A 16,051-nucleotide genomic window follows, 5' to 3' on the forward strand; every position below is an offset into this window, starting at 1 on the left:
CTATATGATATTACTGAGGGTTACTATATGATATTACTGAGGGTTACTATATGATATTACTGAGGGTTACTATATGATATTACTATATGATATTACTGAGGGTTACTATATGATATTACTGAGGGTTACTATATGATATTACTGGGGGTTACTATATGATATTACTGAGGGTTACTATATGATATTACTGAGGGTTACTATATGATATTACTGAGGGTTACTATATGATATTACTGAGGGTTACTATATGATGTTAGTATATGATATTACTGAGGGTTACTATATGATATTACTGAGGGTTACTATATGATATTACTGAGGGTTACTATATGATATTACTGAGGGTTACTATATGATATTACTATATGATATTACTGAGGGTTACTATATGATATTACTGAGGGTTACTATATGATATTACTGAGGGTTACTATATGATATTACTGAGGATTACTATATGATATTACTGAGGGTTACTATATGATGTTACTATATGATATTACTGAGGGTTACTATATGATATTACTGGGGGTTACTATATGATATTACTGAGGGTTACTATATGATATTACTGAGGGTTACTATATGATATTACTGAGGGTTACTATATGATGTTACTGAGGGTTACTATATGATATTACTGAGGGTTACTATATGATGTTACTGAGGGTTACTATATGATATTACTGAGGGTTACTATATGATGTTACTGAGGGTTACTATATGATATTACTGAGGGTTACTATATTATATTACTATATGATATTACTGGGGGTTACTATATGATATTACTGGGGGTTACTATATTATATTACTGAGGGTTACTATATCATATTACTATATGATATTACTGGGGGTTACTATATGATATTACTGGGGGTTACTATATTATATTACTGAGGGTTACTATATAATATTACTGAGGGTTACTATATGATATTACTGAGGGTTACTATATGATGTTACTATATGATATTACTGAGGGTTACTATATGATATTACTGAGGGTTACTATATGATATTACTGAGGGTTACTATATGATATTACTGAGGGTTACTATATGATATTACTATATGATATTACTGAGGGTTACTATATGATATTACTATATGATATTACTGAGGGTTGTTGTTCATGTTTGTCTTGTATAGTTGACGGTGGACTATGAGAGAGGTGTTGTGTCTCTGAAGCTGACCTCTACAGAAGAGGTGAATGAGGTGGTGGCTCACATTGGGATCTGTCTACAGAGGATATGTCCTGGTCTATCACCACTGTGAGTACACACATGCACACTCGTGCAAAAACACCCGCGCACGAACGAACGCACACACACTCACACACAGAGTCAATGACCTTTAGTTTCCACTGACCTTTCTTTCCTATTCACACTCTCTTTTTTATTTCCCCTTCTCTCTCTCTTTCTCTTTCTCCTCCCTCTCTCCTCTCTCCTCTCTCTCTCTCCTCTCTCTCTCTCTCTCTCTCTCTCTCTCTCCTCTCTCCTCTCTCTCCTCTCTCCTCTCTCCCTTTCTCTCCTCCCTCTCTCCTCTCCTCTCTCTCCTCTCTCTCTCTCTCCCTTTCTCTCCTCCCTCTCTCCCTCTCTCTTTCTCCTCCCTCTCTCCTCTCTCCTCTCTCTCTCATCTCTCTCTCCCTCTCTCTCCCTTTATCTCCTCCCTCTCTCCTCTCCTCTCTCCACTCTCTCTCTCTCTTCCCTATCTCTCATTCCCCTTCTCTCTCTCTCTCCTCTCTCCTCTCTCTCTCCCTCTCTCTCTCCCTTTCTCTACTCCCTCTCTCCTCTCTCTCTCCCCCCTCTCCTCTCTCTCTCCCCTATCACTCTCTCTCTTCCCTATCTCTGATTCCCCTTCTCGCTCTCCTCCCTCTCTCCTCTCTCTTCCCTATCTCTCATGCCTCTCTCTCTCTCTCTCTCTATCTCTCCTTCTCTCTTCCCTATCTCTCATGCCTCTCTCTCTCTCTCTCTCTCTCTCTCTCTCTATCTCTCCTTCTCTCTTCCCTATCTCTCATTCCCCTTCTCTCTCTTTCCCCATCTCTCACTCTCCCCTCCCTCTCTCCTCTCTCTTCCCTATCTCTCATCTCTCATCTCTCTCTCTCTCTCTCTCTCTCTCTCTCTCTCTCTCTCTCTCTCTCTCTCTCTCCGTCTCTTTCCGTCTCTTTGCTTCTCTCTTTCCATGCAATTTAATGTGACTTATTCCATCCACTGATTACACTGAGCTTTCCCACCCAACACTGATCTGGGTTCAGTCAGGGTTCAGTCCTAGACAGAATGGACTCTTGATGAGACTCTCTGACCTTCTCTGAATGGCTTCTGTGTAAATAATCTGTCATCACCTGCTAATATCTGTGATGTTGTACGGACCGTGAAGTGAACAGCAGCTATCTAGAGGTCTTCACATTTTACAGCAGTCAAGCACATCCTAGCAATTTACTACAGTCAGGGTCATCTACACTATAGACAGTATATCAGTGTCTATATACAGACCTATAGCCATGTTAACTACCCAGTGTATCAGTGTCTATATACAGACATATAGCCATGTTAACTACCCAGTGTATCAGTGTCTATATACAGACCTATAGCCATGTTAACTACCCAGTGTATCAGTGTCTATATACAGACCTATAGCCATGTTAACTACCCAGTATATCAGTGTCTATATACAGACCTATAGCCATGTTAACTACCCAGTGTATCAGTGTCTATATACAGACCTATAGCCATGTTAACTACCCAGTATATCAGTGTCTATATACAGACCTATAGCCATGTTAACTTCCCAGTGTCTATATACAGACCTATAGCCATGTTCACTACCCAGTGTCTATATACAGACCTATAGCCATGTTAACTACCCAGTATATCAGTGTCTATATACAGGCCTATAGCCATGTTAACTACCCAGTATATCAGTGTCTATATACAGACCTATAGCCATGTTAACTACCCAGTATATCAGTGTCTATATACAGACCTATAGCCATGTTAACTACCCAGTATATCAGTGTCTATATACAGACCTATAGCCATGTTAACTACCCAGTATATCAGTGTCTATATACAGACCTATAGTCATGTTAACTACCCAGTATATCAGTGTCTATATCCAGACCTATAGCCATGTTAACTACCCAGTATATCAGTGTCTATATCCAGACCTATAGCCATGTTAACTACCCAGTGTCTATATACAGTCCTATAGCCATGTTAACTACCCAGTGTCTATATCCAGACCTATAGCCATGTTAACTACCCAGTGTCTATATACAGACCTATAGTCATGTTAACTACCCAGTGTCTATATACAGACCTATAGCCATGTTAACTACCCAGTGTCTATATACAGTCCTATAGCCATGTTAACTACCCAGTGTCTATATACAGACCTATAGCCATGTTAACTACCCAGTGTCTATATACAGTCCTATAGCCATGTTAACTACCCAGTATATCAGTGTCTATATACAGACCTATAGCCATGTTAACTACCCAGTATATCAGTGTCTATATCCAGACCTATAGCCATGTTAACTACCCAGTATATCAGTGTCTATATCCAGACCTATAGCCATGTTAACTACCCAGTGTCTATATACAGTCCTATAGCCATGTTAACTACCCAGTGTCTATATACAGACCTATAGCCATGTTAACTACCCAGTGTCTATATACAGACCTATAGCCATGTTAACTACCCAGTGTCTATATACAGACCTATAGCCATGTTAACTACCCAGTGTCTATATACAGTCCTATAGCCATGTTAACTACCCAGTGTCTATATACAGTCCTATAGCCATGTTAACTACCCAGTGTCTATATACAGTCCTATAGCCATGTTAACTACCCAGTGTCTATATACAGTCCTATAGCCATGTTAACTACCCAGTGTCTATATACAGACCTATAGCCATGTTAACTACCCAGTGTCTATATACAGACCTATAGCCATGTTAACTACCCAGTGTCTATATACAGACCTATAGCCATGTTATCTCCCCAGTGTCTATATACAGACCTATAGCCATGTTAACTACCCAGTGTCTATATACAGACCTATAGCCATGTTAACTACCCAGTGTCTATATCCAGTCCTATAGCCATGTTAACTACCCAGTGTCTATATACAGACCTATAGCCATGTTAACTACCCAGTGTCTATATACAGACCTATAGCCATGTTAACTACCCAGTGTCTATATACAGTCCTATAGCCATGTTAACTACCCAGTGTCTATATACAGACCTATAGCCATGTTAACTACCCAGTGTCTATATACAGACCTATAGCCATGTTAACTACCCAGTGTCTATATACAGACCTATAGCCATGTTAACTACCCAGTGTCTATATACAGTCCTATAGCCATGTTAACTACCCAGTGTCTATATACAGTCCTATAGCCATGTTAACTACCCAGTGTCTATATCCAGTCCTATAGCCATGTTAACTACCCAGTATATCAGTGTCTATATACAGACCTATAGTCATGTTAACTACCCAGTGTCTATATACAGACCTATAGCCATGTTAACTACCCAGTGTCTATATCCAGACCTATAGTCATGTTAACTACCCAGTGTCTATATCCAGTCCTATAGCCATGTTAACTACCCAGTGTCTATATACAGACCTATAGCCATGTTAACTACCCAGTGTCTATATACAGACCTATAGTCATGTTAACTACCCAGTGTCTATATACAGACCTATAGCCATGTTAACTACCCAGTGTCTATATACAGACCTATAGCCATGTTAACTACCCAGTGTCTATATACAGACCTATAGCCATGTTAACTACCCAGTGTCTATATCCAGACCTATAGCCATGTTAACTACCCAGTGTCTATATCCAGTCCTATAGCCATGTTAACTCCCCAGTGTCTATATACAGACCTATAGTCATGTTAACTCCCCAGTATATCAGTGTCTATATCCAGACCTATAGTCATGTTAACTACCCAGTGTCTATATCCAGACCTATAGCCATGTTAACTCCCCAGTGTCTATATCCAGACCTATAGCCATGTTAACTCCCTATGCTCTGCTCTGTGTACAGACCTATAGCCATGTTAACTACCCAGTGTCTATATACAGACCTATAGTCATGTTAACTACCCAGTGTCTATATCCAGACCTATAGCCATGTTAACTACCTATGCTCTGCTCTGTGTACAGACCTATAGTCATGTTAACTCCCCAGTGTCTATATCCAGACCTATAGCCATGTTAACTCCCCAGTGTCTATATCTAGACCTATAGCCATGTTAACTCCCTATGCTCTGCTCTGTGTACAGACCTATAGCCATGTTAACTACCCAGTGTCTATATACAGACCTATAGCCATGTTAACTACCCAGTGTCTATATCCAGACCTATAGCCATGTTAACTCCCCAGTGTCTATATCCAGACCTATAGCCATGTTAACTCCCCAGTGTCTATATCCAGACCTATAGCCATGTTAACTACCCAGTGTCTATATACAGACCTATAGCCATGTTAACTCCCTATGCTCTGCTCTGTGTACAGACCTATAGCCATGTTAACTCCCTATGCTCTGCTCTGTGTACAGACCTATAGCCATGTTAACTACCCAGTGTCTATATACAGACCTATAGTCATGTTAATTCCCTATGCTCTGCTCTGTGTACAGACCTATAGCCATGTTAACTCCCCAGTGTCTATATCCAGACCTATAGTCATGTTATCTCCCTATGCTCTGCTCTGTGTACAGACCTATAGCCATGTTAACTCCCTATGCTCTGCTCTGTGTACAGACCTATAGCCATGTTAACTACCCAGTGTCTATATCCAGTCCTATAGCCATGTTAACTCCCTATGCTCTGCTCTGTGTACAGACCTATAGCCATGTTAACTCCCCAGTGTCTATATCCAGACCTATAGCCATGTTAACTACCCAGTGTCTATATACAGACCTATAGCCATGTTAACTACCCAGTGTCTATATACAGACCTATAGCCATGTTAACTCCCCAGTGTCTATATCCAGACCTATAGCCATGTTAACTCCCCAGTGTCTATATCCAGACCTATAGCCATGTTAACTACCCAGTGTCTATATACAGACCTATAGCCATGTTAACTCCCTATGCTCTGCTCTGTGTACAGACCTATAGCCATGTTAACTCCCTATGCTCTGCTCTGTGTACAGACCTATAGCCATGTTAACTACCCAGTGTCTATATACAGACCTATAGTCATGTTAATTCCCTATGCTCTGCTCTGTGTACAGACCTATAGCCATGTTAACTCCCCAGTGTCTATATCCAGACCTATAGTCATGTTATCTCCCTATGCTCTGCTCTGTGTACAGACCTATAGCCATGTTAACTCCCTATGCTCTGCTCTGTGTACAGACCTATAGCCATGTTAACTCCCCAGTGTCTATATCCAGACCTATAGCCATGTTAACTCCCCAGTGTCTATATACAGACCTATAGCCATGTTAACTCCCTATGCTCTGCTCTGTGTACAGACCTATAGCCATGTTAACTCCCCAGTGTCTATATCCAGACCTATAGCCATGTTAACTCCCCAGTGTCTATATACAGACCTATAGCCATGTTAACTACCCAGTGTCTATATACAGACCTATAGTCATGTTAACTCCCTATGCTCTGCTCTGTGTACAGACCTATAGCCATGTTAACTCCCTATGCTCTGCTCTGTGTACAGACCTATAGCCATGTTAACTCCCTATGCTCTGCTCTGTGTACAGACCTATAGCCATGTTAACTACCCAGTGTCTATATACAGACCTATAGTCATGTTAACTCCCTATGCTCTGCTCTGTGTACAGACCTATAGTCATGTTAACTCCCCAGTGTCTATATCCAGACCTATAGCCATGTTATCTCCCTATGCTCTGCTCTGTGTACAGTCCTATAGCCATGTTAACTCCCTATGCTCTGCTCTGTGTACAGACCTATAGCCATGTTAACTCCCCATGCTCTGCTCTGTGTACAGACCTATAGCCATGTTAACTCCCTATGCTCTGCTCTGTGTACAGACCTATAGCCATGTTAACTACCCAGTGTCTATATCCAGACCTATAGCCATGTTAACTCCCCATGCTCTGCTCTGTGTACAGACCTATAGCCATGTTAACTCCCTATGCTCTGCTCTGTGTACAGACCTATAGCCATGTTAACTACCCAGTGTCTATATCCAGACCTATAGCCATGTTAACTCCCCAGTGTCTATATACAGACCTATAGTCATGTTAACTACCCAGTGTCTATATACAGACCTATAGCCATGTTAACTCCCCATGCTCTGCTCTGTGTACAGACCTATAGCCATGTTAACTCCCCATGCTCTGCTCTGTGTACAGTCCTATAGCCATGTTAACTCCCCATGCTCTGCTCTGTGTACAGACCTATAGCCATGTTAACTCCCCATGCTCTGCTCTGTGTACAGACCTATAGCCATGTTAACTCCCCATGCTCTGCTCTGTGTACAGACCTATAGCCATGTTAACTCCCCATGCTCTGCTCTGTGTACAGACCTATAGCCATGTTAACTCCCCATGCTCTGCTCTGTGTACAGACCTATAGCCATGTTAACTCCCTATGCTCTGCTCTGTGTACAGACCTATAGCCATGTTAACTCCCTATGCTCTGCTCTGTGTACAGACCTATAGCCATGTTAACTCCCTATGCTCTGCTCTGTGTACAGACCTATAGCCATGTTAACTCCCTATGCTCTGCTCTGTGTACAGACCTATAGCCATGTTAACTCCCTATGCTCTGCTCTGTGTACAGACCTATAGTCATGTTAACTCCCCAGTGTCTATATCCAGACCTATAGTCATGTTAACTCCCCAGTATATCAGTGTCTATATCCAGACCTATAGCCATGTTAACTCCCTATGCTCTGCTCTGTGTACAGACCTATAGCCATGTTAACTCCCCATGCTCTGCTCTGTGTACAGACCTATAGCCATGTTAACTCCCTATGCTCTGCTCTGTGTACAGACCTATAGCCATGTTAACTCCCCAGTGTCTATATACAGACCTATAGCCATGTTAACTCCCTATGCTCTGCTCTGTGTACAGACCTATAGCCATGTTAACTCCCTATGCTCTGCTCTGTGTACAGACCTATAGCCATGTTAACTCCCCAGTGTCTATATACAGACCTATAGCCATGTTAACTCCCTATGCTCTGCTCTGTGTACAGACCTATAGCCATGTTAACTCCCTATGCTCTGCTCTGTGTACAGACCTATAGCCATGTTAACTCCCCATGCTCTGCTCTGTGTACAGACCTATAGCCATGTTAACTCCCCATGCTCTGCTCTGTGTACAGACCTATAGCCATGTTAACTCCCTATGCTCTGCTCTGTGTACAGACCTATAGCCATGTTAACTCCCTATGCTCTGCTCTGTGTACAGACCTATAGCCATGTTAACTCCCCATGCTCTGCTCTGTGTACAGACCTATAGCCATGTTAACTCCCTATGCTCTGCTCTGTGTACAGACCTATAGCCATGTTAACTCCCTATGCTCTGCTCTGTGTACAGACCTATAGCCATGTTAACTCCCTATGCTCTGCTCTGTGTACAGTCCTATAGCCATGTTATCTCCCTATGCTCTGCTCTGTGTACAGACCTATAGCCATGTTAACTCCCTATGCTCTGCTCTGTGTACAGACCTATAGCCATGTTAACTCCCTATGCTCTGCTCTGTGTACAGACCTATAGCCATGTTAACTCCCCAGTGTCTATATACAGTCCTATAGCCATGTTAACTCCCTATGCTCTGCTCTGTGTACAACTCTGAGAACATTCTCCTTTATTCAAAACTTTATTTATCCAAGTCTGTCTCATTGAGATATAATATCTCTTTAGCAAGAGAAACCTCTTTTCAGGCGTCCAGGAAACAGTATCGCTACAGTATGTAAACAGCCGTGGCTGTTAGCGATCAGGCTTTAAAGGTCAATGGTAAGAGGTCTCTCAGGAAGTAGGAATCCCAGACTATTACTGGGACACAAAGCCTCTCTGTTGTGTTGGAGATGGACACGCCACAGACAGTTGAGATGGTCATGGACAGTGATGCTAGTGATTCTCTGGAGCTGTGTAGAACCCCTGTAGGTCTGTAGTTCACCCTCTGTCAGGATGGGTTTGACATTGTTATTGACTGTTTTAGTACTCGCATAATATATGTTATTCAAGAACTTTAGGAACCTATTTTTAGAACACAAGGCACTGGAAGTTAAAAAAATATGTCTGCATTTATCTACAGTATACTGTATGCCAACAGTGCACAATATCTAATTTATTATAACGATTACAGGTAACGAATCCCATTTCGGGGCGGCAGGGTAGTCCAGTGGTTAGAACGTTGGACTAGTAACCAGAAGGTTGCAAGTTCAAACCCCCGAGCTGACATGGTACAAATCGAACAGGCAGTTTAACCCACTGTTCCTAGGCCGTCATTGAAAATAAGAATTTTTTCTTAACTACCCAAATACACTTCAATAAAATGGCTAAACTGCCTCATATATACAGTACCAGTCATATATATATACAGTACCAGTCATATATATACAGTACCAGTCATATATATATACAGTACCAGTCATATATATATACAGTACCAGTCATATATATACAGTACCAGTCATATATATATACAGTACCAGTCATATATATATATACAGTACCAGTCATATATATATACAGTACCAGTCATATATATATACAGTACCAGTCATATATATATACAGTACCAGTCATATATATATACAGTACCAGTCATATATATATACAGTACCAGTCATATATATATACAGTACCAGTCATATATATACAGTACCAGTCATATATATATACAGTACCAGTCAAACGTTTGGACACACCTACTCATTCAAGGGTTTTTCTTTATTTTTACTATAAAGACAGGCACACATATAACGTCTGAGAGTTGACAGTGCATGAGGTCAAAGGAATTGTCCTAGAGCTCCGAGACAGGATTGTGTCGAGGTACAGATCTGGGGAAGGGTACCAAAAAGATGTCTGCAGCATAAATGGTCCCCAAGAACACAGTGGCCTCCTTCATTCTTAAGTGGAAGAGGTTTGGAACCACCGAGACTCTTCCTAGAGCTGGCAGCAAGGCCAAACTGAGCAATCGGGGGAGAAGGGCCCTGACCAAGAACCAGATGGTCACTCTGACAGAGCTCCAGATTTCCTCTGTGGAGATGGGAGAACCTTCCAGAAGAACAACCTGCAGCACTCCACCAATCAGGACTTTATGGTAGAGTGGCCAGACGGAAGCCACTCCTCAGTAAAAGGCACATGACAGCCCGCTTGGAGTTTGCCAAAAGGCACCTAAAGGACTCTGACCATGAGAAACAAGATTCTCTGGTCTGATGAAACCAAGATTGAACTCTTTGGCCTGATTGCCAAGCGTCACGTCTGGAGGAAACCTGGCACCATCCCTATGGTGAAGCATGGTGGTGACAGCATCATACTGTGGGGATGTTTTTCAGTGGGAGGGACTGGGAGACTCATCCAAGATGAACAAAGCAAAGTACAGAGAGATCCTTGATGAAAACCTGCTCCAAAGCACTCAGGACCTCAGACTGGGATTAAGTTTCACCTTCCAACAGGACAAGGACCCTAAGCACACAGCCAAGACAACGCAGGAGTGGTAGCGCAGGAGTGGCTGAATGTCCTTGAGTGGCCAAGTCAGAGCCCGAACTTTAACCCGATCGAACATCTCTGGAGAGACCTGAAAATAGTTGTGCAGCAACACTCCCCATCCAACCTGACAGAGCTTGAGAGGATCTGCAGAAAAGAAAGGGAAAAACTCCCCAAATACAGGTGTGCCAAGCTTGTAGCATCATACCCAAGAAGACTCAAGGCTGTAATCGCTGCCAAAGTTGATTCAACAAAGTACTGAGTATTAATTTATTTTTTTTACCCCCTTTTTCTCCCAAATATCATGGTATCCAATTGGTAGTTACAGTCTTGTCTCATCGCTGCAACTCCCCTACGGACTCGGGAGAGGCGAAGGTCGAGAGCCGTTCATCCTCTGAAACACGACCCAACCAGCCGCACTGCTTCTTGACACAATGCCCACTTAACCCAGACGCACCAATGTGTCGTAGGAAACGCCGTACAACTGGTGACCGTGTCAGCGTGCACTGCACCCGGCCCGCCACAGGAGTCGCTAGTGCGCGATGGGTCAAGGACATCCCTGCTGGCCAAACCCTCCCCTAACCCGGACGACGCTGGGCCAAACCCTCCCCTAACCCGGACGACGCTGGGCCAAACCCTCCCCTAACCCGGACGACGCTGGGGCCAAACCCTCCCCTAACCCGGACGACGCTGGGCCAAACCCTCCCCTAACCCGGACGACGCTGTGCCAAACCCTCCCCTAACCCGGACGATGCTGGGCCAAACCCTCCCCTAACCCGGACGACGCTGGGCACATTGCGCGCTGCCCCATGGGTCATCCAGTCACAGCCGGCAGAGACAGAGCCTGGTCTCGAACCCAGAATCTAGTGGCACAGCTAGCACTGTGATGCAGAGCCATAGACCACTGCCCCACTCGGGAGGCCTAGTTGTTTTTGTTTTAGTACATTTACAAACATTTCTAAAAACCTGTTTTTGCTTTGTCATTATGGGGGTATTATCGATGAGGAGAAAAATATATATAATTTAATCAATTTTACAATAATGCTGTAACGTAACAAAATGTGGAAAAAGTCAAGGGGTCTGAATACTTCCTGAATGCACTGTATATGAAACTATTACAACTATGTTGCTGTTTGAAAAGAGAAGTATGAATGAAGTACAGAAATTAATGCAGAACAATGTGCAGAAGTGCCAGTGTTTATATAGTATAAACCATTCACCTACATCTGATCTGAGTCATATTGGTTCTGTTATGTGTTTATATAGTATAAACCAGCCACCTACATCTGATTGAGTCAGATTGGTTCTGTTATGTGTTTATATAGTATAAACCAGTCACCTACATCTGATCTGAGTCAGATTGGTTCTGTTATGTGTTGTATAGTATAAACCAGTCACCTACATCTGATCTGAGTCATATTGGTTCTGTAATGTGTTTATATAGTATAAACCAGTCACCTACATCTGATCTGAGTCAGATTGGTTCTGTTATGTGTTGTATAGTATAAACCAGTCACCTACATCTGATCTGAGTCATATTGGTTCTGTTATGTGTTTATATAGTATAAACCAGTCAGCTACATCTGATCTGAGTCATATTGGTTCTGTTATGTGTTTATATAGTATAAACCAGCCACCTACATCTGATCTGAGTCAGATTGGTTCTGTTATGTGTTTATATAGTATAAACCAGCCACCTACATCTGATCTGAGTCAGATTGGTTCTGTTATGTGTTTATATAGTATAAACCAGCCACCTACATCTGATCTGAGTCAGATCGGTTCTGTAATGTGTTTATATAGTATAAACCAGTCACCTACATCTGATCTGAGTCAGATCGGTTCTGTTATGTGTTTATATAGTATAAACCAGTCACCTACATCTGATCTGAGTCAGATTGGTTCTGTTATGTGTTTATATAGTATAAACCAGCCACCTACATCTGATCTGAGTCAGATCGGTTCTGTTATGTGTTATATAGTATAAACCAGCCACCTACATCTGATCTGAGTCATATTGGTTCTGTTATGTCTTTATATAGTATAAACCAGTCAGCTACATCTGATCAGAGTCATATTGGTTCTGTTATGTGTTGCATAGTAGTCACTTGGCCTGAGATATGGCTGTAGACTCCTATAGACTCTAACAACCTGAGGACTCATGTCTCACTAGTCTTCTGCTGTCGTAACAATGCTATCCTGAACCTAGTAGCCTGTTAAGCTGTAAACCTGTGTTCTGTATCAGCCTTCTAGTGGTGTTGTTGTCCTGTGTCTGTGTGACAGGAAGCTGATGAAGAAGCTGAGTATGGAGCCTCCGGAGAGGATCACCAGCCTACAGACTCTATGGGACAACCACAAAGTAGCAGAACCAGGACCGTGTGGTGAATACAATACCTTATTGTGTGTGTGTGTGTGTGTGTGTGTGTGTGTGTGTGCGCCCGCATATCCTACATTGACCCTCCTCTCTCCTATATCTGTGTTCCTTGGGTTGCGTCTGGATGGTGGATGTGTATCACTACATTGACTGTCCGCCTCTCCCCTCTCTCTCTCTGTCTCTGTCTCTCTCTGTCTGTCGCTCTGTCATCTGTCTCTGTCCTCTGTCTCTGTCTCTCTCTCTCTGTCTCTGTCTCTGTCTCTCTGTCTCTCTCTCTCGTCTCTGTCTCTCTCTCTCTGTCTCCCTCTCTCTGTCTCTCTGTCTGTCTCTGTCTCTCTCTCTCTGTCTCTGACTCTGTCTCTGACTCTCTCTCTCTGTCTCTCTCTCTCTCTGTCTCTCTGTCTGACTCTGTCTCTCTCTCTCTCCTCTCTCTCTCTCTTCTCTCTCTGTCTCTCTGTCTCTCTCTCTCTGTCTCTCTCTCTATATATATATATATCTGTCTCTCTCTCGGTTCTGTCTCTCTCTCTCTCTCTCTCTCTGTCTCTCTCTCCTCTCTCTCTGTCTCTTCTCTCTCTCTCTCTCTGTCTCTCTGTCTCTCTCTCTCTCTCTGTCTCTCTCTCTCTCTCTCTCTCTCTGTCTCTCTGTCTCTCTCTCGTCTCTCTCTCTCTGTCTCTCGGTCTTCTCTCTCTGTCTCTCTCTCTGTCTCTCTCTCTGTCTCTCTCTCTCTCTCTCTCTCTGTCTCTCTCTCTCTCTGTCTCTCTCTCTCTATATATATATACAGTGCCTTGCGAAAGTATTCGGCCCCCTTGAACTTTGCGACCTTTTGCCACATTTCAGGCTTCAAACATAAAGATATAAAACTGTATTTTTTTGTGAAGAATCAACAACAAGTGGGACACAATCATGAAGTGGAACGACATTTATTGGATATTTCAAACTTTTTTAACAAATCAAAAACGGAAAAATTGGGCGTGCAAATTATTCAGCCCCTTTACTTTCAGTGCAGCAAACTCTCTCCAGAGTTCAGTGAGATCTCTGAATGATCCAATGCTTGACCTAAATGACTAATGATGATTGAAATACAATCCACCTGTGGTGTAATCAAGTCTCCGTATAAATGCACCTGCACTGTGATAGTCTCAGAGGTCCGTTAAAAGCGCAGAGAGCATCATGAAGAACAAGGAACACACCAGGCAGGTCCGAGATACTGTTTGTGGAAGAAGTTTAAAGCCGGATTTGGATACCAAAAGATTTCCCAAGCTTTAAACATCCCAAGGAGCACTGTGCAAGCGATAATATTGAAATGGAAGGAGTATCAGACCACTGCAAATCTACCAAGACCTTGGCCGTCCCTCTAAACGTTCAGCTCATACAAGGAGAAGACTGATCAGAGATGCAGCCAAGAGGCCAATGATCACTCTGGATGAACTGCAGAGATCTACAGCTGAGGGTGGGAGACTCTGTCCATAGGACAACAATCAGTCGTATATTGCACAAATCTGGCCTTTATGGAAGAGTGGCAAGAAGAAGAAAGCCATTTCTTAAAGATATCCATAAAAAGTGTTGTTTAAAGTTTGCCAAAGCCACCTGGGAGACACACCAAACATGTGGAAGAAGGTGCTCTGGTCAGATGAAACCAAAATTGAACTTTTGGCAACAATGCAAAACGTTATGTTTGGCGTAAAAGCAACACAGCTCACACCCTGAACACACCATCCCCACTGGCAACATGGTGGTGGCAGCATCATGGTTTGGGCCTGCGTTTTCTTCAGCAGGGACAGGGAGATGGTTAAATTGATGGGAAGATGGTGAATGGAGCCAAATACAGGACCATTCTGGAAGAAAACCTGATGGAGGTCTGCAAAAGACCTGAGACTGGGACGGAGATTTGTCTTCCAACAAGACAATGATCCAAACATAAGCAAATCTACAATGGAATGGTTCAAAATAAACATATCAGGTGTGAGAATGGCCAAGTCAAAGTCCAGACCTGAATCCAACGAGAATCTGTGGAAAGAACTGAAAACTGCTGTTCACAAATGCTCTCCATCCAACCTCACTGAGCTCGAGCTGTTTTGCAAGGAGGAATGGGAAAAAATGTCAGTCTCTCGATGTGCAAAACTGATAGAGACATACCCCAAGCGACTTACAGCTGTAATCGCAGCAAAAGGTGGCGCTACAAAGTATTAACTTAAGGGGGCTGAATAATTTTGCACGGCCAATTTTTCAGTTTTTGATTTGTTAAAAAAGTTTGAAATATCCAATTGTCCCACTTGTTGTTGATTCTTCACAAACAAATACAGTTTTATATCTTTATGTTTGAAGCCTGAAATGTGGCAAAAGGTCGCAAAGTTCAAGGGGGGCCGAATACTTTCGCAAGGCACTGTATATATATCTCTGTCTCTGTCTCTGTCTCTCTCTGTCTCTGTCTCTGTCTCTGTCTCTGTCTCTCTCTCTCTCTCTCTCTCTCTCTCTCTCCCTCTCTCTCTCTCTCTGTCTCTCGGTCTCTCTCTCTCTGTCTCTCTGTCTCTCTCTCTCTCTCTGTCTCTCTCTCTGTCTCTCTCTCTGTCTCTCTCTCTGTCTCTCTCTGTCTCTCTCTCTATATATATATATCAATTCAATTCAATTCAAGGGCTTTATTGGCATGGGAAACATGTGTTAACATTGCCAAAGCAAGTGAGGTAGATAATATACAAAGTGAATATATAAAGGGATAAACAATAAAAATTAACAGTAAACTTACACATACAGAAGTTTCAAAAACAATAAAGCATTACAAATGTCATAATATATATATATACAGTGTTTTTACANAGTACCAGTCATATATATATACAGTACACAAGTCATATATATATACAGTACCAGTCATAATATATAACTGTACCAGTCATATATATATACAGTACCAGTCATATATATATACAGTACAGTCATATATATACAGTACCAGTCATATATATATACAGTACCAGTCATATATATATACAGTACCAG

General features: G+C 42.4%; 1 protein-coding gene across 1 annotated transcript in view; it reads left to right on the forward strand.

The window, feature by feature from the left end:
- LOC109885452 (F-actin-uncapping protein LRRC16A) overlaps window positions 1-16,051 on the forward strand; it is a 219,611-nt gene that overhangs the window by 66,846 nt on the left and 136,714 nt on the right. The window contains exons 5-6 of the mRNA XM_031811859.1: window positions 1,153-1,274; window positions 12,964-13,061. Of these exons, the coding sequence (XP_031667719.1) occupies window positions 1,153-1,274; window positions 12,964-13,061 (220 nt within the window). The remainder of the gene's footprint in view (window positions 1-1,152; window positions 1,275-12,963; window positions 13,062-16,051) is intronic.

Source organism: Oncorhynchus kisutch, unplaced genomic scaffold (assembly GCF_002021735.2).
Source record: "Oncorhynchus kisutch isolate 150728-3 unplaced genomic scaffold, Okis_V2 Okis02a-Okis13b_hom, whole genome shotgun sequence".
NCBI lineage: Eukaryota > Metazoa > Chordata > Actinopteri > Salmoniformes > Salmonidae > Oncorhynchus > Oncorhynchus kisutch.